General features: G+C 43.1%; 1 protein-coding gene across 1 annotated transcript in view; it reads left to right on the plus strand.

Moving 5' to 3' along the window:
* COG5 (component of oligomeric golgi complex 5) overlaps positions 1-22,988 on the plus strand; it is a 343,620-nt gene that overhangs the window by 277,026 nt on the left and 43,606 nt on the right. The window contains exon 15 of the mRNA XM_019543552.1: positions 21,060-21,170. Coding sequence (XP_019399097.1) covers positions 21,060-21,170 — 111 coding nt within the window. The remainder of the gene's footprint in view (positions 1-21,059; positions 21,171-22,988) is intronic.

The raw sequence follows: 22,988 nt of genomic DNA on the forward strand, positions 1-22,988 counted from the left end.
GTTCGCTAAAGAAATGCCTGACCATAAGTAACAAAACTTAGACAAACAACTCACTTCTGCAGACCACACTTTGGGATATATGGTTAAAAAGCTGTGTTCTACTTTGCTAATGCCCTGAGCTGCTGTGTTATTCTTTAAGGCTGCTGCAATGACTTAATCTATTACTGCTATTAACAGGGCTTTTCAGTGTCCCACTTTTAATTGGTATTCAGCATTAAAAGCTCCGTACTGATTTTAGCATACTGAACAGCACTCAGAATTGGTTGTAATATGGATTAATTTATTCTTTTAAGATCAAGGAGGCTCAAGTATATATTGTTCTTAGGCCCAGGCAAACATTAAAATAATGGCACCATTGGGATCTGAGGAATTTTATGGCCTGCCCCAAAAATCACATGTCCTGTCATGTCAGACATTTATATCAAGATGTGCAATGTTTGGGATGGTGTATAAAATCCCTGTGGGTTGGGCAGGGAGCAGCTCTGTCACAGTACCCAGTCTTGATGCTCAGCTAGTGGCTGATTCTGACATTGTTGCTTGATAGTCAGCAACAGCCACAGACAACCCCAGCTCTTGATTCAAGACTGGGGTGTGTAGGCCTGGTGCCATCAATCAGCTTATGGTCCCCATATCATTGTTGCTGACTTGATGCTGACAGTCAGTCTGGAACACAGCACATGCCAAACACTGAGTTTAAGGTGCCATCTACTTTATGTGTGGAACATCTCTGTGACTGGTTTGCAGCTTTGTGGTGCCATAAATTGGATGAATGTGTGGCATGAAATCATTTACAGCACCACTGATAGGTTAATAGCACCATCCATACAACACTTGCCTGGGGCCTGTATTTATTCTTACCTCTCTTATTTGCTGATCCTTTCCTCAAAGTGTATTTTAAATACAGGTAATAATTACTGAGCATCAAAATAAAAGCCACTTTCCTGCAACCCACTGATCTGTCATCAGGAGCAGTCATGTTTTATGGCAACTTATTCTTGATTACAGTCATGAATATCTTTTTAGTTTATTTTGCATTATATATTTGTTAGTCTCCAGATTTGTCTCTTGCAGTGTTCTAATTCAGTGGCAGTTATGGCTGCATTGATTTTCCAGACTGGTGAATGTCATATGAGATGTCAATAAAATATACACAATAAAACATTTCTTTTTATTTTTATTTCTAAATATGAGATCTCAAATGATGGCTGCTTTTTCTTATTCAATAAGTGTTGTTTCACTGAAGGGATTGAGGAAAATAAATGCTGGAAACCTAGCCTGGAATGTAGAAACAGCAATTACTTCAGCTTAAACTCTAAGTTGAGTAAGCATCACCATCTTTAAATGGAATTTTCGCTGTTTCATTTATAGAAGAAAGTGTCTGTCATGTTGGATCAAGGGAATGATGCTGTAAATAAGTTGTGTACAGTGGATTATTTTGTCCACAGGCCAGATACGTGAGCAATTTTTGTCCAGAATCTACAAGACAGAAAAAAATATGACTTACCCAAAAATTATAATGGCAGTTTCTGGCTCAATCCCACAACATTTGCATATGTGCCCACTGATTCCTTAATAAGTTATCCCAGCACAAAGACTTTTTGCCAAGTGACATCACATTAGGGCTTATGTTAGTACGGCTGTGTCACCTGAGGGAGAGCAGAGTGATTTTTTTCACTGTCTCAGCTGATATGCCAACAAAACTTTGATTAAAGAAAGCAAAAATGTAAAAGGAAAAGAAAACATTAAGAATAGAAAACAGCCACTGAGAGTGGTGCGTTTCCAGACCTCTCACGTTGCAAAATCCTAGAAAATATAAGGGTTTTGGAGGTTAATGGAGATAAGAAATTTTCAGAACCCTTAATTTTATCATCAGTCAGGATTTGGCTGTTTAGGCACATAAAAGGAAGAAAAGATTGAGGCTCCAAGATGCCCACAATGTATCTTCTCCCTCACTGTCTTGAGTGAAAGCTTTCATTGCTTGCAGTGAAGCTGTGAAAAAAAGAGCTAGTGCTAGAAGACTGCAGTGCTGGTTTCTCCTTTGGGAAATGAAAAGAAATATGAGATTTTGCCTAGCCTGGAGAGGGTTTGCTGCTGTAGCTATGCTGGAAAACACTCCTAATGGAAATGTATCCTTTAAAGCGAAAGTTACTTTTCGTGGTTTAGCTTATACTGGGTGTATCTACATGAGATGATTTACTGTGTAGTAGAGCTAATTACTGCACAGTAAGTATCACCATCTACATGTCCTGAGCCTTATTTTGCAGTTATTTGCTCTACTTGGCAGTTAATTTGCTACCTGCATTTGCAAGTAGCAAATTAACTACTGAGTAATCACTGTGCAGAACAGCACGTGTAGATAGCAGATGGGAGCTCCCTGCTAATTACTGCACAGTAAGTATCACCGTCTACATGTCCTGAGCCTTATTATGCAGTTATTTGCTCTACTTGGCAGTCAATTTGCTACCTGCAAATGCAAGTAGCAAATTAACTACTGAGTAATCATTGTGCAGAACGGCACATGTAGATAGCAGGTGGGAGCTCCCTGCATGGGCAAAGTTCCCCTCCCAGCCTAGAGCTGGCTGGGACCTGTTCCTGGCTAGCCTCAGACTGTGTAGGGAAGTCTGCACATGCAGCCTGGAGTTGGCTGTGGATTGTCCCATTTTGGGCAGTCCCCAGCTAGCTCTAGGCTGTATGTGCAAACTTCCCCACGCAGTCCAGGGCTGGCCAAAAGCTGCCCTGATCAGGGACAGGTTCCAGCCCCACAGATTTTTCCCATGCCTCAATTGGGCAATTGAGGCTCAGGGCTTTGAAAGAGCTGTGGGGGAGAGGCAGTCTCAATCTGCCAGTGGGGCAGCTAACAGTGAGCTCCTGGCTGGATGGGGATTCTACCGCCCAGCTGGGAGCTCACTGCTAGCTGCCCCAGTAGTGGCTCAGGGCAGGGGTCTGGGACCTGCCCCTCCCCTGCAGCTCTTTCCAAGCCTCCTGCCCTGACTGGGGAGCCAGGGCCAGGAGCTCCCTGCTGCCAAGGCAGGGGGACACTGTTGCTGCCTGGGCTTTGCCACCTGAGCCTGCCCTGCCAGCAGGCAGCTCCTGGGGGCGGGGAGCAATCTCCCAGCTCCTGCCAGAAGGCTAGCACCCAGGAGGAGCCTAGAGCTCCCCCTAGCTGTTGCAGGCTGGTGTAGGGCTGGAGAGGGCGGGAGCAGATTGCTGCCAGGAGCAACAAATCCGCTTCTGAATCATAGCACGTGTAGATGCATGCCCATGGTGAATTTACTCTAGAGTAATTTACTCTAGAGTAAACTCACCCCACAACATTTGCATATGTGCCCACTGATTCCTTAATAAGTTATCCCAGCACAAAGACTTTTTGCCAAGTGACATCACATTAGGGCTTATGTTAGTACAGCTGTGTCACCTGAGGGAGAGCAGAGTGATTTTTTTCACTGTCTCAGCTGATATGCCAACAAAACTTTGAAGAGGAGGCCTGAGAACCTTGTGACACTGGGGTACTCAAGCTTTTTTGCTGTTTCTAGCATGTTCTATGAATTTGTGTTACGTCGTAACCAATTTGTGAAGTGCAGGCTGAAAGACTGGAGTGTAAAGATGTGTGCATGTACACACAGACATGCACACACTTGTAACAAAGCTACTTTGGGACTGTAACTTTCAACTCTTTATGCTGGGGTTTTAATGCTACTTCAGCTACAGATGTACCCATGCGTGCTTACAAAACAAAACAAAACCTGGCTCTTTTAACTCAGCACATTCCTGCACCAAGTCCTGCTCATGCCCAGAAGAGACAGCATGTTACTTCTACCCAGCTCTGCAGCATCTGTAAAGATAAGGGACTTTAGTGGGGCTTTTCTAGGCACTTTTATCTAATACCTGATTGAATCAGCTTTAGCTAAAAATGCCAAAAAGGCCACCGAAGCACCAGATCTTTACCGACACTGCAGAGCTGGGTTGAAGTCACGTGCTGTTGCTTCCAGTAAAGTGCGTTGTTTTGTTTTTCTTTTTTAAAATCTGCAAACACCTCTGTGGGTGCTGAGCACAAGCTAATTTTTTTTGGTGTGTGTTTGAGCCCTGGAGACCCATGGAGTTGGCACCTATGGGACACAGTATGTTCATTGCTTAGCCATTGCACATTGCCTAGCCATTCTGTCTACATAATCTCGGAAAATTAGGTTTGGAAGGGACCTCAAGAGGTCACCTAGTCATCTAGTCCAACCTCCTGCTCAAAGCAGGACCATCCCCAACTAGACCATTCCAGCCAGGGCTTTGTTGAGCTGGGCCTTAAAAACTTTGAAGGATGGAGCTTCCACCACCTCTCTGGGAAACCTGTTCCAGTGCTTTACCACCCCACTAGTGAGAGTTTTTCCTAATACCCAACCTAAAACTTCCTTGCTGCAACTTGGGGTCATTGCTCCTCGTTCTGCCATCTGTCACCACTGAGAACAGTCTAGCTCCATCCTCTTTGGAACCACGCATCAGGCAGTTATCAAATCCCCCTTCCCTCTGATCTTCTCTTCTGCAGACTAAATAAACCCAGCTCTCCTCATAATTTCATGTGCCCCAGCCCCCAAACCATTTTTCTTGCTCTCTGATGGATCCTCTCTAGCTTGTCCACATCCTTTCTATACTGGGGGGGGGTGGGGCAAAACTAAACACACTACTCCAGATGTGTCCTCACCAGTGCAGAATAGAACAGAGTAACTACTTTCCTTAGTCTGCTGGCAACACTCCTACTAATGCAGCCCAGTATGCTGTTAGTTTTCTTGGCAACAAGGGCACACTGCTGATTCATATCCAGCTTATTGACCACTGTAATCCCCAGGTCCTTTTCTGCAGAGCTGCTGCTTAACCAGTCAGTCCCCAGGCAGTAGCAGTAGCATGCAGAATCCTGCACTTAGGATTCTTCCATCCTAAGTGCAGGACTTTGCACTTGTCCTTATTGAACCTCACATGATTTCTTTTGGCTCAATTTATCTAGGTCACTCTGAATCCTAGCCCTATCTTTCAGAGTATCTATGACACCCTCCAGCTTGGTGTCATCTATTAACTTGCTGAGGGTGCAAATTATCACATTTTCCAGATCGTTAATAAAGATGTTGAACAAAACTGGCCCGAGGACCAACCTCTGGGACACTCCACTTAATACTGGCTGCCAGTTAGACATTGAGGCATTGATTGCTACCCGTTGAGCCTGACAGTCTAACCAGCTTTCTATCTACCTTACAGTCCCTTCATCCAACCCATACTTACTCAGCTTTCTTAAAGGAGTGCTGTGGGAGACGGTATCAATAGACTTGCTGAATTCAAGGTATATTATGTCCAATGCTTTCCCTGCATCCACAGAGCCAGTCATCTCATCATAGAGGGCAATCACGTTGGTCAGGCATGACTCACCCTTGGTGAATCCATGCTGACTGTTCCTGCTCACTTTCTTCTCCTCCAGTTGCTTAGAAATGGATTATTTGAGGACCTGCTGCATGATTTTTCTGGGGACTGAGTTGAAGCTGACTTGTTTGTAGTTCCCCAGATCCTCCTCCTTCTCTTTCTTAAAGATGGGCACTGTATTTGCCCTTTTCCAGTAGTTTGGGACCTCCCCTGATTGCCCCAAGTTTTCAAAGATAATGGCAAGCAACTCTGCAATTACATCAGCCAGCTCCCTCAGCACCCTTGGATGCATTGTATCCAGTCCCATGAACTTGTATGCATCCAGTTTTTCTAAATACAAGCAACCCCCGCTTAACGCTGTTTTGCATAGCGCTGTTTCACTATAACACTCGTTTTACATTGATACCTGATTCCACTTAGCACTCAGCGAGTTTCCTTATAATGCTCATGGTTCTCATCTTGATTCATCAAAAACTTTACGTTTAGCTTTGCGCTATTCCATTGACCACTTGGTTTTTCAGGAACAAATTACAAGCGCTAAGTGGGGGGTGCCTGTAGTCCCTAGCCTGGTCTTTCACCACTGAGGGCTGTTCACCTTCTCTCCAAACTGTGCTGCCCGGTGCACTAGTCTGGGAGCTGACCTTGCCTGTGAAGACCGAGGTAAAAATGTCACTGAGTACTTCAGCCTTTTCCTCAGCATCTGTCACTAGGTTGCCTCCCCCATTCAGTAAGGAGCACACACTTCCCCTGACCTTCCTTTTGTCACTAATGTACTTGTAGAAACCCTTCTTGTTACCCTTCATGTCCCTTGCTAGCTGCAACTCCAGTTGCACTTTGGCCTTCCTGTTTTCATCTCTGCATGTCTGAGCAATATTCTTATACTCCTCCCAAGCTGTTTGTGCAAGCTTCCACTTCTTGTAAGCTTGGTTTTTTGGGTTTAAGCTCACCGAAGAGTTCTCTGCTAAGCCTCTCGTGGTCACTTACCACGTTTGCTATTTTTCCTGCATGTTGAGATGTTTTGTTCCTGCACCCTCAGTAAGGTTTCTTTAAAATACAACCAGTTCTCCTGAACTTCTTTCCATCTCACACTGGCCTCCCAAGGGATCCTGCTCATCAGTTCCCTGAGGGAGTCAGAGTCTGCTTTTCTGAAGTCCAGGGTGCATAGTCTGCTGCTCTCCTTCCTTTCTTTTGTCAGAATCCTGAACTTGATCATCATGTTCACTGCTGCCCAGCTTGCTACCCACCTCTACACCCCCCACCAATTCTTCCCTGTTTGTGAACAGTAGGTGAAAAAGAGCATGGCCCCAACACTTGCACCAAGAAGTTGTCCCCAGTGCTCTCCAAAGACTTCCTAGATTGCCTGCGCACTGCTGTATTGCCCTCCTAGCAGATGTTAAGAGTGATGTTAAGTCCCCCCATGAGATCCAGGGCCCGTGATCTGGAAGTTTGCACTAGTTGTGTGAAGAAAGCCTCATTTACCTCATCTCCTTTATAGTTATATCTCCTCCTACCTTATGGGTGACTGGTGCCTGTTGAGTCAGCTACCAGGGGGCGGGGCCTGGCGGGCAATCATGCTGACCGGAGGGGCAGTCTCTCTCACCAATCTGCCCACAGGCAGTCTCTCTCACCAAAAAGTTGCCATGCTTCTTCTGGAAGTCCCGCAGCCACTTCTGGAAGTGGCATGGCCGCTTTTACTGGTAGCCCCACTTCTCTGCCGGCGCTTGCAGGGGGATCACTAGTGGTCCTGCCTACCCCCCTGCCCGTTGGCTAAACAAGGAGCGCAGCCTGATGGCATGCACCAGCACTCTCAGGGGGTAGGTGGGGTGTAGGGAGTGCTCCTCCATGGAGCCCCTACATGTTGCCAGTGTCCTACCTCAAGGTTAAAGAGAAGTAAAAAAGATTTCACCAGTCTTCCACATGAAGTAACTATCACCAAAATGCTCTGAGACAGACTGTTTGCACATCACCTTTTCTCCAGAGTTGTAAATTAACAAAGAATTGTGGGCACAAATTTGTGAGCTTTCCTGATGGAATATAGACATAACTACCTGATTGCTTCTTTTGTTCTCAGTTCCACTTGCAAAACTGTAGGTGGAAGGCACTTTCAGGTTTTGACTCCATGGATGCATTCCAGCTGACTTTGTTTTTAGTAGTCTGTTCACCTTTGGCATATTTGTGTGTAATGTGTTAGTTTCCTAACGTCCTATAATACAGCAATTGCCTATGGAACAGGCATGTAATAATTATCATTGTTATCCAAAGAATAATCTGCAAGATTTCAGGGTACAAGGATGTGTTGTTCTATTAATACATATTGGTTATTTTTTGAATCTAGGAGAGTTTCCTTGATTCAGGTGGGAGCAGAGAGGTTTGAGTCATTCCACATTGAGATGTTTCTTTGTAAGTGTTAGTAAAATGTAATGATACTTTCAAGGCTAATTTATTATTCCTTCATACTCCAGAGGTGCCATGGAACATTTACAGAACCTGTCTTGTGCCAGAAATATTAGTTTAAATTATTAATGCTTATGAACAAGCCTAAATATAGGTCCTTGTACACAGGAAATAATGATGGGAAGTAGCATGTACTGCACAAAAATTTTGATTTTTCTGATGTAGGAAACATGTTTACAGAACAGTACTTGGCTTCCAAATTTTAGTTGGAGTAAATTTATGAGCTTCTATAAGACCCTGAAATGGAAATAGTGATAGACCCATAGTATGATGACATGAAATAAATTGCTAGTTGTTACTTTTATTACATGACCTTGCAGAAATTAAACAATGCATTGTATTGTACTGATCTGTGAGTTTTTGGTTTAAGAATGTATCGTTATTTAGCATGTATTCCAACAATGAGATTTGTCTGACAGTTCCAGGGAAACATATCTTGTCCTCTTGTCTAAATGTCCACTATTGTGAGCTGTTGGAAAATGGAATGAAATTTAATGAGCTTGCAAACAGTCAAAAACAATAGTAAGAATGACATTTATGGGAAGGTTTCAGCTAAATAACAGGTCAGTGATTGTGGCACAACTCAACAACACTGTATGGATTCACATTTCTTCCCCCCACTCCTTTCTTTGTTGAGAGAGGGTTTTTTTAAAGTGTTTGTACTATATATTGCAAGTAATTTGAAGACATGGCATGTATCTGTGTTATTTAGATGGTAAAACACAAAAGTATGAATTCAGTAGTTGACACACTAAAAGGCTTAATACAGCTTTAAATGTCACATACAGGTGAGCTATTATGTTCTAAATATCGTAAGAGATTACTATTTTCCCAGGGTCATGAAAACTAAAAATAGTAATGGGTCTAATTTAAGAGTAATCAAGGGTTCAGATGAAGTTTAGTGGGGGTTGCTGTTCTCCAAAAAGGATCATAAAGAGCTCTTCAAGAACAGCCAGAGTTGTTAGCAGTAGTATGGAAAAATTTCTGTTGGAATATGACTCTCATAATATATAGAATTCTTTTAAAGGACTACTGGCTTATATCCAGAAAAAATATAACTAGGCATTGAATAAATTGTTGAGAATACTACTTAATGTATTTTATTTTGCTGGACAAAAAGTGGACAAAAATGTGTACTTTAAATCCAGCGAATAATTTTGCTAGCAGGTAGAAAAAGAAAACATAATGCTGGTAATATTTCATTATACCGTGCTCTGATTTGTTTAATGTCAAATTAAAACCTGTGGTGTACCATATTTTATGCTGAAATTACATAGGTAATTAGATTTTATTTCTTTATATTTTTATTTATTCTGTGTGACAGTGTTTTAGAATCTTTGATGTTGTCATTGTTTTGGAATATTCTTTGTAAGATACCAAGTTGGAGTTGAACAGTGTAAACAAGATTGAACAATGCTCACTTGTAAACAGTACAAAGTTCACTCCAATTGTGAGATCCAAGTTAAAAAAACTATAAACTGAATTAATGCCTGTCCTGCATTAGTAGACATTTTAAAAAGATAGTTGGTAATTAAATTTGTTATGCATTTTATTCCACAGTGTTTAATCTTCAAAATCCCTTTATGTCATCTTTCTTTCTATGTGGTGGGTTGAACAACCATGCTGAGGGGTTTCATCACTACTTCTGTTTTATGCAGATGTATTCAAATTAATCCAGCAGCCGGTACAGGCAGTTTAGCAATGGAAATGGTATACCAAAACTAAATTCATCCTTCACCGATTAGTTTAGAAAGCTTTAAAAATTTATTAGAGGGTAACAGAGAGAGGTGTCAGGAGCAACAAAAATTACCAGATTTACTTGAATATAACACAACTGTGGATATAAGACAACCCCTCAGTAATTAGATTCTATATGTGGAAAATTTATAACTATAAAGTCCATCTGTCTATCTGTCCATAATGCTCTTGGAACACTCTAATTGGTTGTCTTGGCAGCCAATCATAATGCTTACGGAAACAGCCAGAGTGCTCCGCACAGACGGACAGGAGGCAGCAATGTGGAGGGGGACAGAGTGGGATGGTGGGGTGCTGCCATGATGGTGGAGACGGAGGGGTCAGAGTGGGCGAGTGAGGCCAGCACTGATGGCCTCCCCCGGCCCCCAGCCCTGCTCCTTGGAGGTGGTGGCAGCATGGGGTGCTGGGGGGCAGACGGTGGGGCAAGCTTCCTCCCCCCCTCCCTCCCTGCCCCTCATGTTCATAGGAGGTGGCAGTGGTGCGGGTGGGGAGGGTAGCACTCCTCCCCGACATCATTTGTGATGGGCAATTGAGTACTTCATTATAATTTTCCAGTATAGAATCTAATTATTGGAGATTTCCCTTGAATTTGTCCCCCTCCCACTGCCATAGCAGGGAAAATAAGACTGAGGGTATCAGGTGGCCCTTGCCCTTGTCCTCTGCTCCCCCAGTTTCTTCCCCATGCAGCCCCTTCTCCCCTGTTCCTTACTTTCAGACCCTTCTCTGTCTGAGCCAGTGGAAGTGAGGAGCAAATTTGAAAACACTGACCTTGAAATAAACATGCCTGTAGTAATTCGCATATAGGCAAATTACTCTGGGTACCCATACATCTGTGATTGGATTTGGGTGTTCTTGTCATGAGTCCTGACATTCTCCAAAAATGTATATGCAAATGAGGTGCAGAGAAACTTGGTCTGGCTCCATCTCATGGAGAGTGGGGCCACAATAATCCTATGGGGCAGGCTGAGAGCGGGTGCGACAGATGGATTCTGGATGAACTGTTTGAGGTCCTGATCCTGATCAGTAGCTTCAGGGCAGGAAAGGAAATCAATGGAGTGTTGGGATTGCAGGAATAGACGAGGGAAACTCATAGCCCAAAACAATGGCAGTGGTGACTGATAAGCAGGAGATGGAAAGAGAAATGAAGAGTGGAAATGAAGGTCTGGAAGCAGAGAGAAAGTGGATAAAGGTGGAAAAGTGGAGAGAAATAAAGACAGAAAAGATGAAGGCAAGAGCAATAGCAGAGACAGCAACAGAGACAGTGGCAAAGAAGGCAGCAATGAGAAAAAGGAAGCCAGAGGGATGACAGGAGCAGAGGAGTGCAGGAGACAGGGTGGGAGCAGCTGGAAAAGGATCGAGAAGTGGCATGGCAGGAAGATACGGAAGAGACATCGTGGGATACCTGTCTGAAGTGGAGACTATGGATAAGGGCAACATTAACTGGTGGCAAGGTGCAGAAGGGAGAGACAATGAACAGGTATGATTTTGTGGTGAAGTTACTATTTGACATATTGGGGGTGCGGGCAGAACCTCACCAGCATGCTTGCTTTCTCCAACTGAAAGACATGGCAACCAACTTATGGGTGCCTTGGTGGTCAAGGACGAATAAGAACAAAGTGGTCAAAATGACAATACTAGTCAAGAATCCAGAGGTGAAAGTACAGCAGGTGGAATACATCATCAGTGGCAGACTGTAGCAAATGGTAATATCAGTCAAGGGAACAGAATTAGAAGTTTTCAGCTATATGTACCACCAGAGCAGGAGGAGAGAGAGGCTCTGCTTAGAAACCTAGCAGTTTATGTAGTCAGAGGGAGACCACAGATAATAGCAGGGGACTTCAACTGCATAATAGAAGCAGGTGACAGAATAGGGGAAGGAGGAGATGGAACTTTAGACAGGTCATCCAGATTGGTAACAAGTATAAGTGTCACTAACAAATATGTGGCAGAGGAGAAAGTTTTCACTAGAACTGACCTCAGTGGAAAGAAATAATCAAAAATTGATTTTGTGTTTGTAAATTCCCTTTAAAAAAGACATAAAAATTAGGAACAAAGAAACCATATGTGTAGCATTTAGCGATCACTGGATGCTGAAGGTGGAACTGAGTCTTGGTAAGAGCCCCATAAGGGGAAGAGGAGTGTGGAAGTTAAATGTGTGACTATTACAAGATTTAGAGATATGTCAAGCATACACAAGGCAGTATGGGAGGTAGAAAACACTGAAGAAATGTTTTAAGAGTACCAGAGAATGGTAGATGATGGTGAAGAAGAGGACAGGAGAATTCTTAAGGAAGAAAGGCTGAAGAACTGTGGGGAAAAGAATGAAATTGCTGAGAGAGCTACAAAGAAAGATGCAGGAGCTGCTAAAGGAAGCTGCAGAAGGAAGACATGTATGAGAAGAACTAGAAGAAACAAGGCAAGAGATAGAAAGCTGGTTTAAAACAAGGATAAGAAGGAAAATGTTTTTAGAACAAGCACCCTGGCTGGGAAAAAATGAAGAGTGGTCCCAATACTTTTCATCTAGAAGTAAGTTGGTGAAAGGAAGAACTAAAAGCAGTGTGGGAAGAAGGTAGTGCCCAGGTGGAAGAGCAGAATGAGTTGTTAGAGGCAATGAGAAGATTTTATGTCGAGCTATATCAGAAGAAGGAAAGAAGATGAAGGTTTTGCTGGAAGAAATTGAAGAGAAAGAAGAGGAAGAAGCAAAGAAGAAAAGATAAGCTTAAAAGAAGTGGAGGAGCACTTAAAAATCTTTAAAAGAGGGAAATCACCAGGAGCAGATGGACTACCTGTGGAATTTTATGAGAAGTTTTGGGCATGAATAAGGAGGGATATAGTGAAAGTCTTCAAGAAAAAACAGTGGAAATGGGAGAGGCAGGAAAAGCTTTTACAATAGGCGTTGTGATCTTACTCTTGAAGAAAGGCAAGAAAGAAAAACTAGAGACCAATTATACTCCTTAATATGGACTGTAGGTTAATGGCCAAGACACTGGCTTTGAGGATGAGGAGAAACCTCCAAAGATAATACATGATGACTAAGTACCAGGTAGAAGGATCTCTGAAGTGATCAGAGATAACACAGTCCCACATCCAAGAAAGGAAAACAAACAGTTATAGCAAGTCTAGATTCTGATAAAGCATATGACAGAGTTGATCCTGATTACATATTTGAAATGCTGGGAAAAATGGGGTTCCCAGATAAATTTGTAAGTTGGATAAGGCTATTGTATAGAGAAGCAGAGAGTCAAGTCCAAACAAATGGGCATCTAAGTGGGGCCTTTAAAATCCATACAATAGTGAGGCAAGAATGCCCCCTGTCACCACTACTATTTGTGTGCAACATGGAACCTTTAGTACAAAGAATAAGAAAAGACAAGGTCTTAAGTGGAGTAAAGATACCGAGAGGGGGAGAGATAAAATGTGTATTATGCATGGATGATATAAATGTAGTAGTTAGGGACAGAGAGACTTTCAGTGGGAAGGGTGTTAATGCATACATCACAGTATGGAGAAGTGATGGGGACTAAACCAAATAGATTCAAAAGCACCATACTGGGCATGGGGAACTGGAGGGACTTGGAGAAGTTGGGCCTTCAAATAAGAGAGAGTGAAATTAGAGTGCTAGGGATCCCAATGCATGCTGAAGGGAAAGGTAATACAGCATGGGAAAAGGTGACGGTAAGATTACAGCAAATACTTTGGTTATAGTCTGGAAGGGTGCTGTCCTTTGTCTGAAAAGTGGCTGCGGTTAAGGTTGTGCTACTGCTGTTTATTCTACATAAAGGAATTGTATTCCCACCAACATAGTGGCAGAAATATGTGTGTTTCTCTGGCATGCCAAAAGAGAAAAGGTCTAGATCTAAACATCTTGGCTAGATCTGAACTGTACAAAGCAAGAGAGATGATGGGAATGGGGTCTACCGGATTTGGGATTGTTCAACTGTGCAAAATATGTAAGCACGGTATTCAAGGTGATAATGGAGAGAGAGGGGAAAGCAGTGTATATCACCCAATTTCATGGAGATTCAATTTTGAGGAAATGGTGTGTATGCCAGACTTCTTTAAAGAGTCCATGGGTATGGCAACTCCCAATTCCTTATATCAGGTTGGAAGGTTTCATGCAGAGGTAGAAAAATAGGGAAGGCTTGGCTGGAGGTCCTGAAAGACCATAAGAAATTGATGAAAGCAGTAAGGGAGAGAGACAGGATGGCAGCCATGGGAAGCTTCACAGAAGGACAAGTGAAGAAGGTATGGGGAGTGGGTAAACAACTAAAAGCACAACATGCTGACCTAGCGTGGATGGTTGTAAGAAATATCTTAACCAGTGAGAGAGATGCAACACAGGTGGGGCTTGACAAGCTCACTAGATGACCAAGGGAGGAAGAAATGGAGAGACCTGTTTTAGGAGTGGTACATATGCAAAAAGGTATGGAAAAGGGTTTGCCATTTTCTGAGTGTCACCAAAATAAAACTGTAATTGGCACAAAAGATGGTACTATATGGACTCATACCAAAGGGACTGGAGGAAATATTATTAAGAACTTTATTAGCATGTTTTAAATCTAGTTTATGGAAAGTTAAAAACCTATGTTTTTTTTAAGGGGTTGGCTTTCACTGAAAGAGAGTGCCTGAAGTTGGGAGTGCATGAATAGAAATACTACATTGATCAGGACAAAGAAGAGATTGGAGGAGAAGAGGCAGAAAAGAAGTGTAGAAAAAAGGACTGGACACACTTGTTTCATTAAACCAACAGAAAGGATTGATGGGAGGGGCAGAGAGTTTCAGGTGGTTACTAAAGTAGTAGTCTTTCATGGGGTCCTGTATGAAGGTCTGTAAGGGGCTCTTTTGTAGGAAGTTGATGTATGTTTTTAAGGGTTTAATATATGTAATTGTATGTTTTTGTATGTGCAGTTGTTTTTGCAATATAAAATTTTGGTAAAAAAAAAGTTCCCATCAGCGTTTTTCGCACCAAGAAAGAGCTTGCTTCAGCCTCTCCAAACAGTGGCCTGATATTCCAGTACCTCATGGCCCAGTGCTTGTTCCCTCCTGGGAGAGCAACTGCCTGTTTTTTTAAGGGGAGCGCGCGTGTGCATACGCGCACACACACTTTCCCTTCAGCATGTTTGCCTAATATGGGTCATGTGTTGTATAGTCATGCTTAGTGTTGGCTGCATTTAATCAACTTCAGTGGTGGTTTCCAATGCTGAGCACATGCTGCTTTTGGCAGCAATTTCATGGTGGACAACGTATTTAATGTGGTCTCTTTGTATGTGAATGTAAGGTAAGGAGCATTTTTTCCCATGCTGACTGGGGAAGATTTGTCTTATATTTAAGCAAATATGGTAACTTTAAAGTTTTCCTGAGCTCAGTTTATTCAATGAGACAAATATTGACCAGGTTACAAAACAAAGGCAAATAAATACACAAAACCATCCTTCACTTTTGAGTATGTTGTCTAAGTAGTTTTGTTCCAGGCAGGCAAAGTCCTGTAACTGAAGACTATTTTTTTCTATTAGGAGAAGGCTATTAGCTGGCTTCCTTCCATTTCTTCCTTAAAATTATAAGAAAAGTAAACTGACAAAAAAAATTGGGTGATTTTAATAATTCTACAGTGGATTGTGAGTTGGGATGAGTGCGGAGAAGCAGAGGGTTCAGATCTTATAGCTCTGCAAGGAAACTTACCCTCTTCCATTAGTTCCAGATCTCACATCTCAAAAGAAGGGCAGGACTTTCTGCTAAGACCTTCAATCTCTGCATTTGATGGTTGTGTTTCCAAGTCCCTAGAAAAATTAAACATTTAATTTCTTCTCATGAAACAAAAAAAAAAAGATTTTGGAATCTAAGAGATGTTCTACCAAAATGTCTTACATGAAATCAAAACTTTCATTTTGTAGTTTTACAATATTAGAGGAAGCCCAAGACTTGTTCTGTTGTGCATGTCTTAGAATATCTGATTTCTGAAAGATTCAGGGTTATTTTGATCCTCTGTAGAAATTTATACTGAAGTTATTACTGCTTATGGATTTTGCCTGTTGAATATTTTCTCACCTGTCAGTTAAGAGCATTTTTTAACTTTCACTGATCTGGAATCTTCTACGTCTTGACACTTGGATTCAAATCTTACCCTTTAAATCTCGGAGAAGTTATCTATTTTCTTTGAAAACAACCCTCTTTTTGGCTGTAACATCTTCTGGCAAAACTACTGGATTACGGGTTCTTATAGATGATTCTTAGGCCTGTGTGAAGCAGCAGGTATTCAATTTGGATTCAGCCAATTTGGAGGGACAGTGATTCAATTCAATGATTTGAATCACTGTCCCGATTCAATTTGGCTGATTCGGATCCAAAGATTTGGCACTGATTCAGAGATTCGGCATAGACTAAACAGGCAGCGGTCCTTGAGGAAGTTGGGCACAACTGCCTCCAGCTGGTTAGTCTGTTGTGATAGGCAGAGGGGGGAGGGAAGGGGCGTGGTGGGGGGGATCAATGCCCCCCACAGTGAGGGAGGGATTGGGGTTCGAGTTGGGGGTGGGACAAGCTGCCTAGCTGGGGCAGGGGGGGCACAGGACTTAGGGAGGGGGCTCCTGTCACTCTGTGGTGCTGGTCCAGGAGAGCATGGGAGTGGGCGTGTGCCCCTGGATCTGAGCACGGTGAGATGAGCCAGGCTGCGCTCTGGATGGGTGGTGGAAGGTGTTGGGAGTGGGGGCTATGCCCTCCCGCTGCTCACCCAGCTTCCCTGCACTTTCCAGACAAGCCGTGGCTTCACCCCAACTGGGCAAGCAGTAGCAGGGCATGGGGGTGGGCATGTGAACTTGTATGAGAGCGGGGCTGGCAGCAGGGGCTATGGGGAATTTTAGGGTGGCTGCAGCCCCCCCCATAGCCTCCGGTCTACTGTGCTGTGCAGGGTGGGTGGAGCCCGGGCTGCGCTGCGGGCTGGGGCTGGGGCTGGGGCTAGCCACCCAGAGCACAGCCCTGGCTGCACCCACCCTGCAGAGAGCAGCCAGGGCTGTGTACCTTGTGGAGTACAGCCTGGTGGTGGGCAGCTGAGGCTAGCCTCCCAGAGCGCAGCCTAGCCCACCCCACCCTGTGCAGATCCAGGGGCACACACCCACTCCCGTGCCCTCCTGGACTGGCAGCGCACAGTGATGGGAGCTCCCTGCCTCGGCTGGGCTGCTTGTCCCAGCCCCAGTCCCTCCCTCACTGTGGGGGCATTGATCTGCCCCCCCCACGCCTCTTCCCTCCCCCTTCTGCCCACCAAAATGAACTTACCAACTGGAGGCAACTGTATCCAGAGTCCTCAAGGACTGCTGCCTGTTTAGTCTATGGCTGAATATCTGGATCGTCACTGATTCAGAGCTTTCCATGGGTCTTCCGATTTGATTTGGATTTGTAGATTTAGTTGCCAAATCTCCTCTGAATCAAATCAGCTACTGAAGCTTCACACAGCCCTAATGAGACTACTTATGCCATATTCCACAAGGTTAATGTTATTGTAAAACTTCACCTAAAATTTATCTACTAGGTGGTAGCTTATGTTCACATAAGTCTGTAAAACTGATGCCAATAACTACTTGTTTTGCTTAGTTATAACTTAGGTGGAGTGAGGCTGTACACTGTGAAATGTTACCATAAAGAAAGCACAAAGCCTAATTGTAGATCTTCCCAATTATTTATAGCTCACAGAGAGAAATCCCAAGGCCAAACCATGTTGACTAGGAAGCTATCTAAATGGATTATGTGTTTTATAATAACTTGTTATGATCAGGCAGGAGTCCAAGTACAAGATGGATTGATTTGCTTTCAGCCAGAGGTATGACCACATCAGCTGCCTCTGTTTGGAATGTGTCTAGTCTTGAAAATGTCAAACTAACGATTTAGTTGAGTCCATGCTTTCACAACATATTAGTCGTTTTATCCTCAAGCTAGATCAGATACTGTACTGTATTGAGAAGGCACTGCTGCAGTCCCAGCTCTCTTAAACACTTATCTTAGATCCAGTTGCTACTACTTAGGTCAGGGAATAGCAGCCTTCTGCTGACACGGGCCAATGCTCATGACCCAACCATTACTGTGGGCCAGAAGTCTTCCTTCTTCCCCCTTCTGAACAGCTAGATGCCAGATTCCCAGCCCTGTCACAGGAAGCGTAACCTCAAATGTCATGGAGATCAGGCTTTGAAGCATTATGGAGCAGATATGTGGCACAATGTAGCTCTGTGAGACTGATCCATATCTGGCCTCCACAGCCCTGTTTGAACCTCTTTGTGAGTAAAAACCAGCACAGGGGCCATAGGTTGCCAACCCCTGATTTAGACATTTAAAAGGGGGGGTTTGCAGATAGGTAGTGAACAGAGTTGCTTAAAAATACAGTATATGGAGGATATTTGCTTCAAAGTCTCCTACTCCTAGAAGGTTTTTCTTTTTATCTGAGGGGCCAGTCGATGCAATCTAGCATCCTCCTCTTTCCCATCAGTACCCTCAGTGGGTGCTATTAGGTAGCTAAATAACATCTTAAACCCTTGAAATGTGTTATCTGAAGTGAAAGTTTTCCTACAAGACAAATCTCTCTTAGTTAGTATTGCCTCAGAAGTACCTCATGTAGTAAACTCAATTTTACTAGACGACCTCCTGAGGTTCCTTCCAACCCTAACTTTCTATGTTAAATTCTCTTTTCATTACTAATTAAAAGCAAGAAATTAAAACAAAAATCACAGAACACATTCTGCCATATTTCAGATCAGGTGGAGGTGGCCAGATTTAAGTATCTATTCCTTTGGTTGTTAACACTATGGAGTCATACTTTACAGGCTTAAAATAGTTGGCTTCCTTTCCACCTTTTGCAATGTCAACTTTCTGTGTCTCTTCTCAGACAGAGAAAACAACTGGCTCAGGCTCATATTTCAGTTCTTATTCACTATCTTAATTATATATATTAAAATTCAAATTAAAAGTGTTCATTTTAATTCACAGAGGAATTTCTGTCATGATGTTTTGTTAAGCTGTGTTTTTTAATAATTACATTTTGGGGGATTAAAAATAGGACAATATATATTTGAAGGGAGAGAATCATCCTGAAAATCAGGCAATTTTTAAAAAGTTAAAAGTAATTTGGATCATGATAAACTATTCCAAGTGTCAGTGTGCCCCAGTAACAAACAGTATACAGACAAGCTGTCCTAGACAGCTGAATTCTCAAAACCTTCTTGCCTTAGGAAATCACTGCTGTGGCAGAAAGGATAAGCCAGAGACAGCACATTATGAATGTTGAGGCTTTTAGCCAATATCCAGTAGGGCATCTTCATATAAGTTAGCCTTGTGAACCCCCTGCAGCTCAATTTCAAATGTTATTGACAGTAGCAAAATGTATCAGCCTCTGCACTTTAAGCAGTGATAATAGTCTAATGCTGAAAGGGTTCAGAAAATCCCTGTCAAATCCAACTTTGATTAATCTGAAAGAACTAAAAATAAGTATTAATTTGGGGAAAAGTAGATTGTTGTTAAGTGTTTTAGATGGTATGTGTGTTGTTGTGGACAACAGTGCAGAGAATATGAGCAGCGTATTTCTGCCAGGTGCCTCCACTCCACATCAATCATGGGTTGGTGCGAGTCCTGGTGGAGCAGCATAGTACCCAGGGAATTCACGGTGCCCCACATCACCCTGCACCTCCATACTGGGACCTGCACCAATCCACGTTTCACATAGAGGCACAGGTCAGTTCAGGTCCTGGTAAGGAGGTGCAGGGTGGCACAGGACCTGGGAATTCCCAGTGTGGAGGCATGGGGTTTCCTAGGTCCTGGTGTAGAGGCACAGGTCACCAGGGATTCCCTGGATCCTGTGCCAGGATCCCTACCACTCTATCCATTTCACTCATATCGTACATGTGGGCCCTGCACATGTTCAAAGTAAGGCTGGGCAGAAACCAGCTATAAAGTTATTACACATTTTCAAACACTAACTTTGGAAGCTGGTTGGCCCTTTTTATAGAAGGATAGACATTTTTATGGTGTGAAAATTACTTTGCACGTCTGATCGGTCTAAATCTGTTGCTCCGTTAACCAGTTAATTATGTGATAATAATTTCGTATGTATAGTTTGTCTAAATTTATTACACAATTAACTAGTTAATTGGTTAATATATGTTACATGGGGCTTGTGATGTTTTGAATGTTTTATTGACTTTTTGGGTCTTGTAAAGAGCTATGAGTATTAAAACCCTATTTTTTAACAATCTTTTTATTTTATGTAAATTAAACAAGCATATTCTTGTCGTGTATATGGCTTGTGTCCTGAGAAACTAGTTTTGCTCATGTACTGTTTACTTTTGAGTGTGCATTGCTATGGGAGCTATGGATATATTGTCAAGACTGATTTTGGGAAAGGTCACTAACTGGCTTGTTCAGGGGTTTAAATGTATTCTTGGTGGAGGACCTGAAGTGTTGACCTTATTTCTTTGGGACTTTGCTGGAGGATAAACTTGTATCTTAGACCTAAAATATGTGTTGATAATCACAAGTGTCATACCTCAGTGAAGTCTCCTGATATTAGTAATACCTACTGTAATTGCTTGACAACTACTAGCAAGGATTCACTAAGTCAGCCTCCACCTGTACAGTTATTTTAACAGAATGTTGTGTTTCGCTATTTGTATGTATAGCACCCCCATATTCCTAGTTATGTTTCCAAATTTAATTAAAAAAATAATAAACATCTCCTGTGAAAGGGCTGTAGTTAATTGTCTTATACATCATTCTTGTGCATTATGATTTATACTGGTGACCACCCCCTCCTGCTGAATTCGGGAGCATGGAAGGAGTAGAGGGGACAAGTCAGGCTGCAAAGGGCAGCCCTTCTGTGCATCTGCCTGGTCTGCCTACCTGCAGCAGAGTGCTGCTGAGACCATGGGTTGGGGACCGGCATAGGGGCTATTCCATCTCTGGGAAGCCAGGCAGCCAGGGGAAGGCAGCAATGGTGGTGGCACCAGTCCCCAGAGGAGCAACCACAGGTGCTGCGGAAGTAGCTGGGGAAGACACAAGGTACTAGATGGCAGAGGAGAGCATGTACCTCCTTACAAAGAGGGTGGGGTGGTACAGGATCTCATAGCACACAGCACAGCTTTTGGGAATTACTGACTTGGATATTTCAGGGCGTAACTTTTAGGGATCTGAATCTTTTCTGTCTAGCAGCCTCATTTGGGGTTCTTCCAACCCTCATTTTTCATCTTGCCCTCTGCTTGTTTTGGGTCTTGTAGGGTCTCTTCTGTATTTCATGTGATCCATAATGAGGGTTAAATTCAAGACATTGACTTTTAGGAATGAACTTGTGCCAGGTGGTTTTTTTCTGATTAGCGTGATGTTTACTAATTTTAATTAATTTTGTGTCTTAAGTTTTATCCTGTTTCAAGAGAAAGTTGTTGACATAGTCTACTTCATACCACTTCTAACTACTTTATTTATTGTAGCTGTCCACTCAAGGAGATGCCAGCCAGGTGATTGGCCCACTTACTGAAGGGCAGAGAAGAAATGTGGCTGTAGTGAACTCGCTATACAGACTGCACCAGTCAATGCTGAAGGTAACTTTCACAGAGCTGAGCTTCTTGCCAGTAATTTTGATTAACTGGTTTTCTTTCTCAGGTTTACCCAGCCTTGGAATTATGAGAATTCATACGAATACTTTCTAAAAATTGTTTAAGCAGCAGCATAGAATGACAGTTGTGCGTATAAATGAGGATTGTATTATAACTGTGGAATGCCGCTTGATATATTAGCATATATCTATTTTTCATTATTTGGTTTTTTGGCTTGCTTGTACTCTTGCTCTTATTATTATGTATTACTTTATCTGTGGTCTGGTAAATTAGAAATTTACAGACCTGGATAGAGCATGGATTTTCATTTCTATCTCTTGAATTTATGTGGCTAAACTATCAACCATGTGAGCTATGATAATGATGAGTGGTCTGATTATCAGTGAGGTAGAGGAGTAGTAGATGATGCAGGTTTCTTTATCTCACAGTGCAAAATACAGCTGGTATCACTAGAGATTGAGTAATAAAGTGACCAGTTGACTCAGGCAGAGGCAACATAGGATAAAATGTCATTGAACGTGTCACATGAAATTTCTTTAGATAGAACAATTGCTGTTTATAAGCATGGCAGATATATTTAGAAGATGTGTTTTCTAGCATGAGAAAAAAACAAGAAAGTTTATGATGGATGTTTCTGAAACAGGGCTAGAATATGAAGGCAGAGTTGGTTAAAAATCAGTTTATCAGTATTGGGCAATATTGCAAGCTGCCGTTAAAGGCACTTAGTGTGAGCATCTACCCATTCAAGCAGGTAAACACATGCTAAATGCATTCATATTATAACAAACTTACAACATTTTGGATGAGGAGTATCTGCAGATCATATTAAGTAACTTGTGTTGAGCTTGTGGTGGGCCAGTTGGGGGCGCTCCTGCGTTGAGCCACCCACCTCACTGTGCCTGAGTGCCTCCCTGGGGGTGCCTTGCGTCCAGCTGACCTCCTTCCTGGAGCACACTCATTAGCCTGGGGGTAATTTGTGCTGTCACCACCCCAAGAAGGGACTCTCTCGGCCCTGTGTCTTATATGTGTCCTTGGGGAAACATAGGCCTAATAGTCTAATGGGTACTCGACCCAGTACAAGCACTTGAGGCACTTCCCCAAGTCGGGGGCCAAAAAGGAAAGTCCCTCTTAGTCCGCAGACCTGTTAGGCATAAACTAGACCCACCCCTCAATAAGTCTCCCATACCGGTCACAAAGGAGAACTTTATTGATTACAGGGGGGAGGGTGAAAATAGGGTACAAGATTGAGCAATATCATAGAAATCCCATAGAGCAAAACAGTCTGGCTGAGGTAACCTTTTGATCATGCATCTGAGTTACTGCCAGCTAGATATCTAATCAGATCCTGAGTAGCTTACTCACAAGCATCATCCTGAGGCTGTTGGAGATTCCCTCTGGAGGCAGGCCATTCTTAGCTCATGAGTTATGGGGGAGAGAGCCAGTTTCAGATGGTAAGGCTCCTCTCCAAGTCTGAGTCCCCCGCATGGCTGCTGCCCCCTCCTCCTGGGTAGTCATAACTTATATAGCCCCTGTGACCTCATTCACCTGGTCCAGTGGAGGCCAGCTCCTGTTGGCTGTCGGCCAACCAATTTGAAATACATCACTAGTTGCCGGGCAGACTCTAGCCCACCAAGTAGAAACCCCTCACCCAGGTAGCTGATACCAGTCACGTAGGCAGAGGGAGCAGGTTTCCCCGCTTCCTCAGGAATGCAGCCAGCTCAGGTTACCTAAAGAGATAGGGTAAAGGTGTGTCTCCTCTGCTGGGCCCATCCTAATCAAATTGTCACAGCACATAGATTTTGG

Source organism: Crocodylus porosus, unplaced genomic scaffold, assembly GCF_001723895.1.
Source record: "Crocodylus porosus isolate Cpor-Errol unplaced genomic scaffold, CroPor_comp1, whole genome shotgun sequence".
NCBI classification, from domain to species: domain Eukaryota; kingdom Metazoa; phylum Chordata; order Crocodylia; family Crocodylidae; genus Crocodylus; species Crocodylus porosus.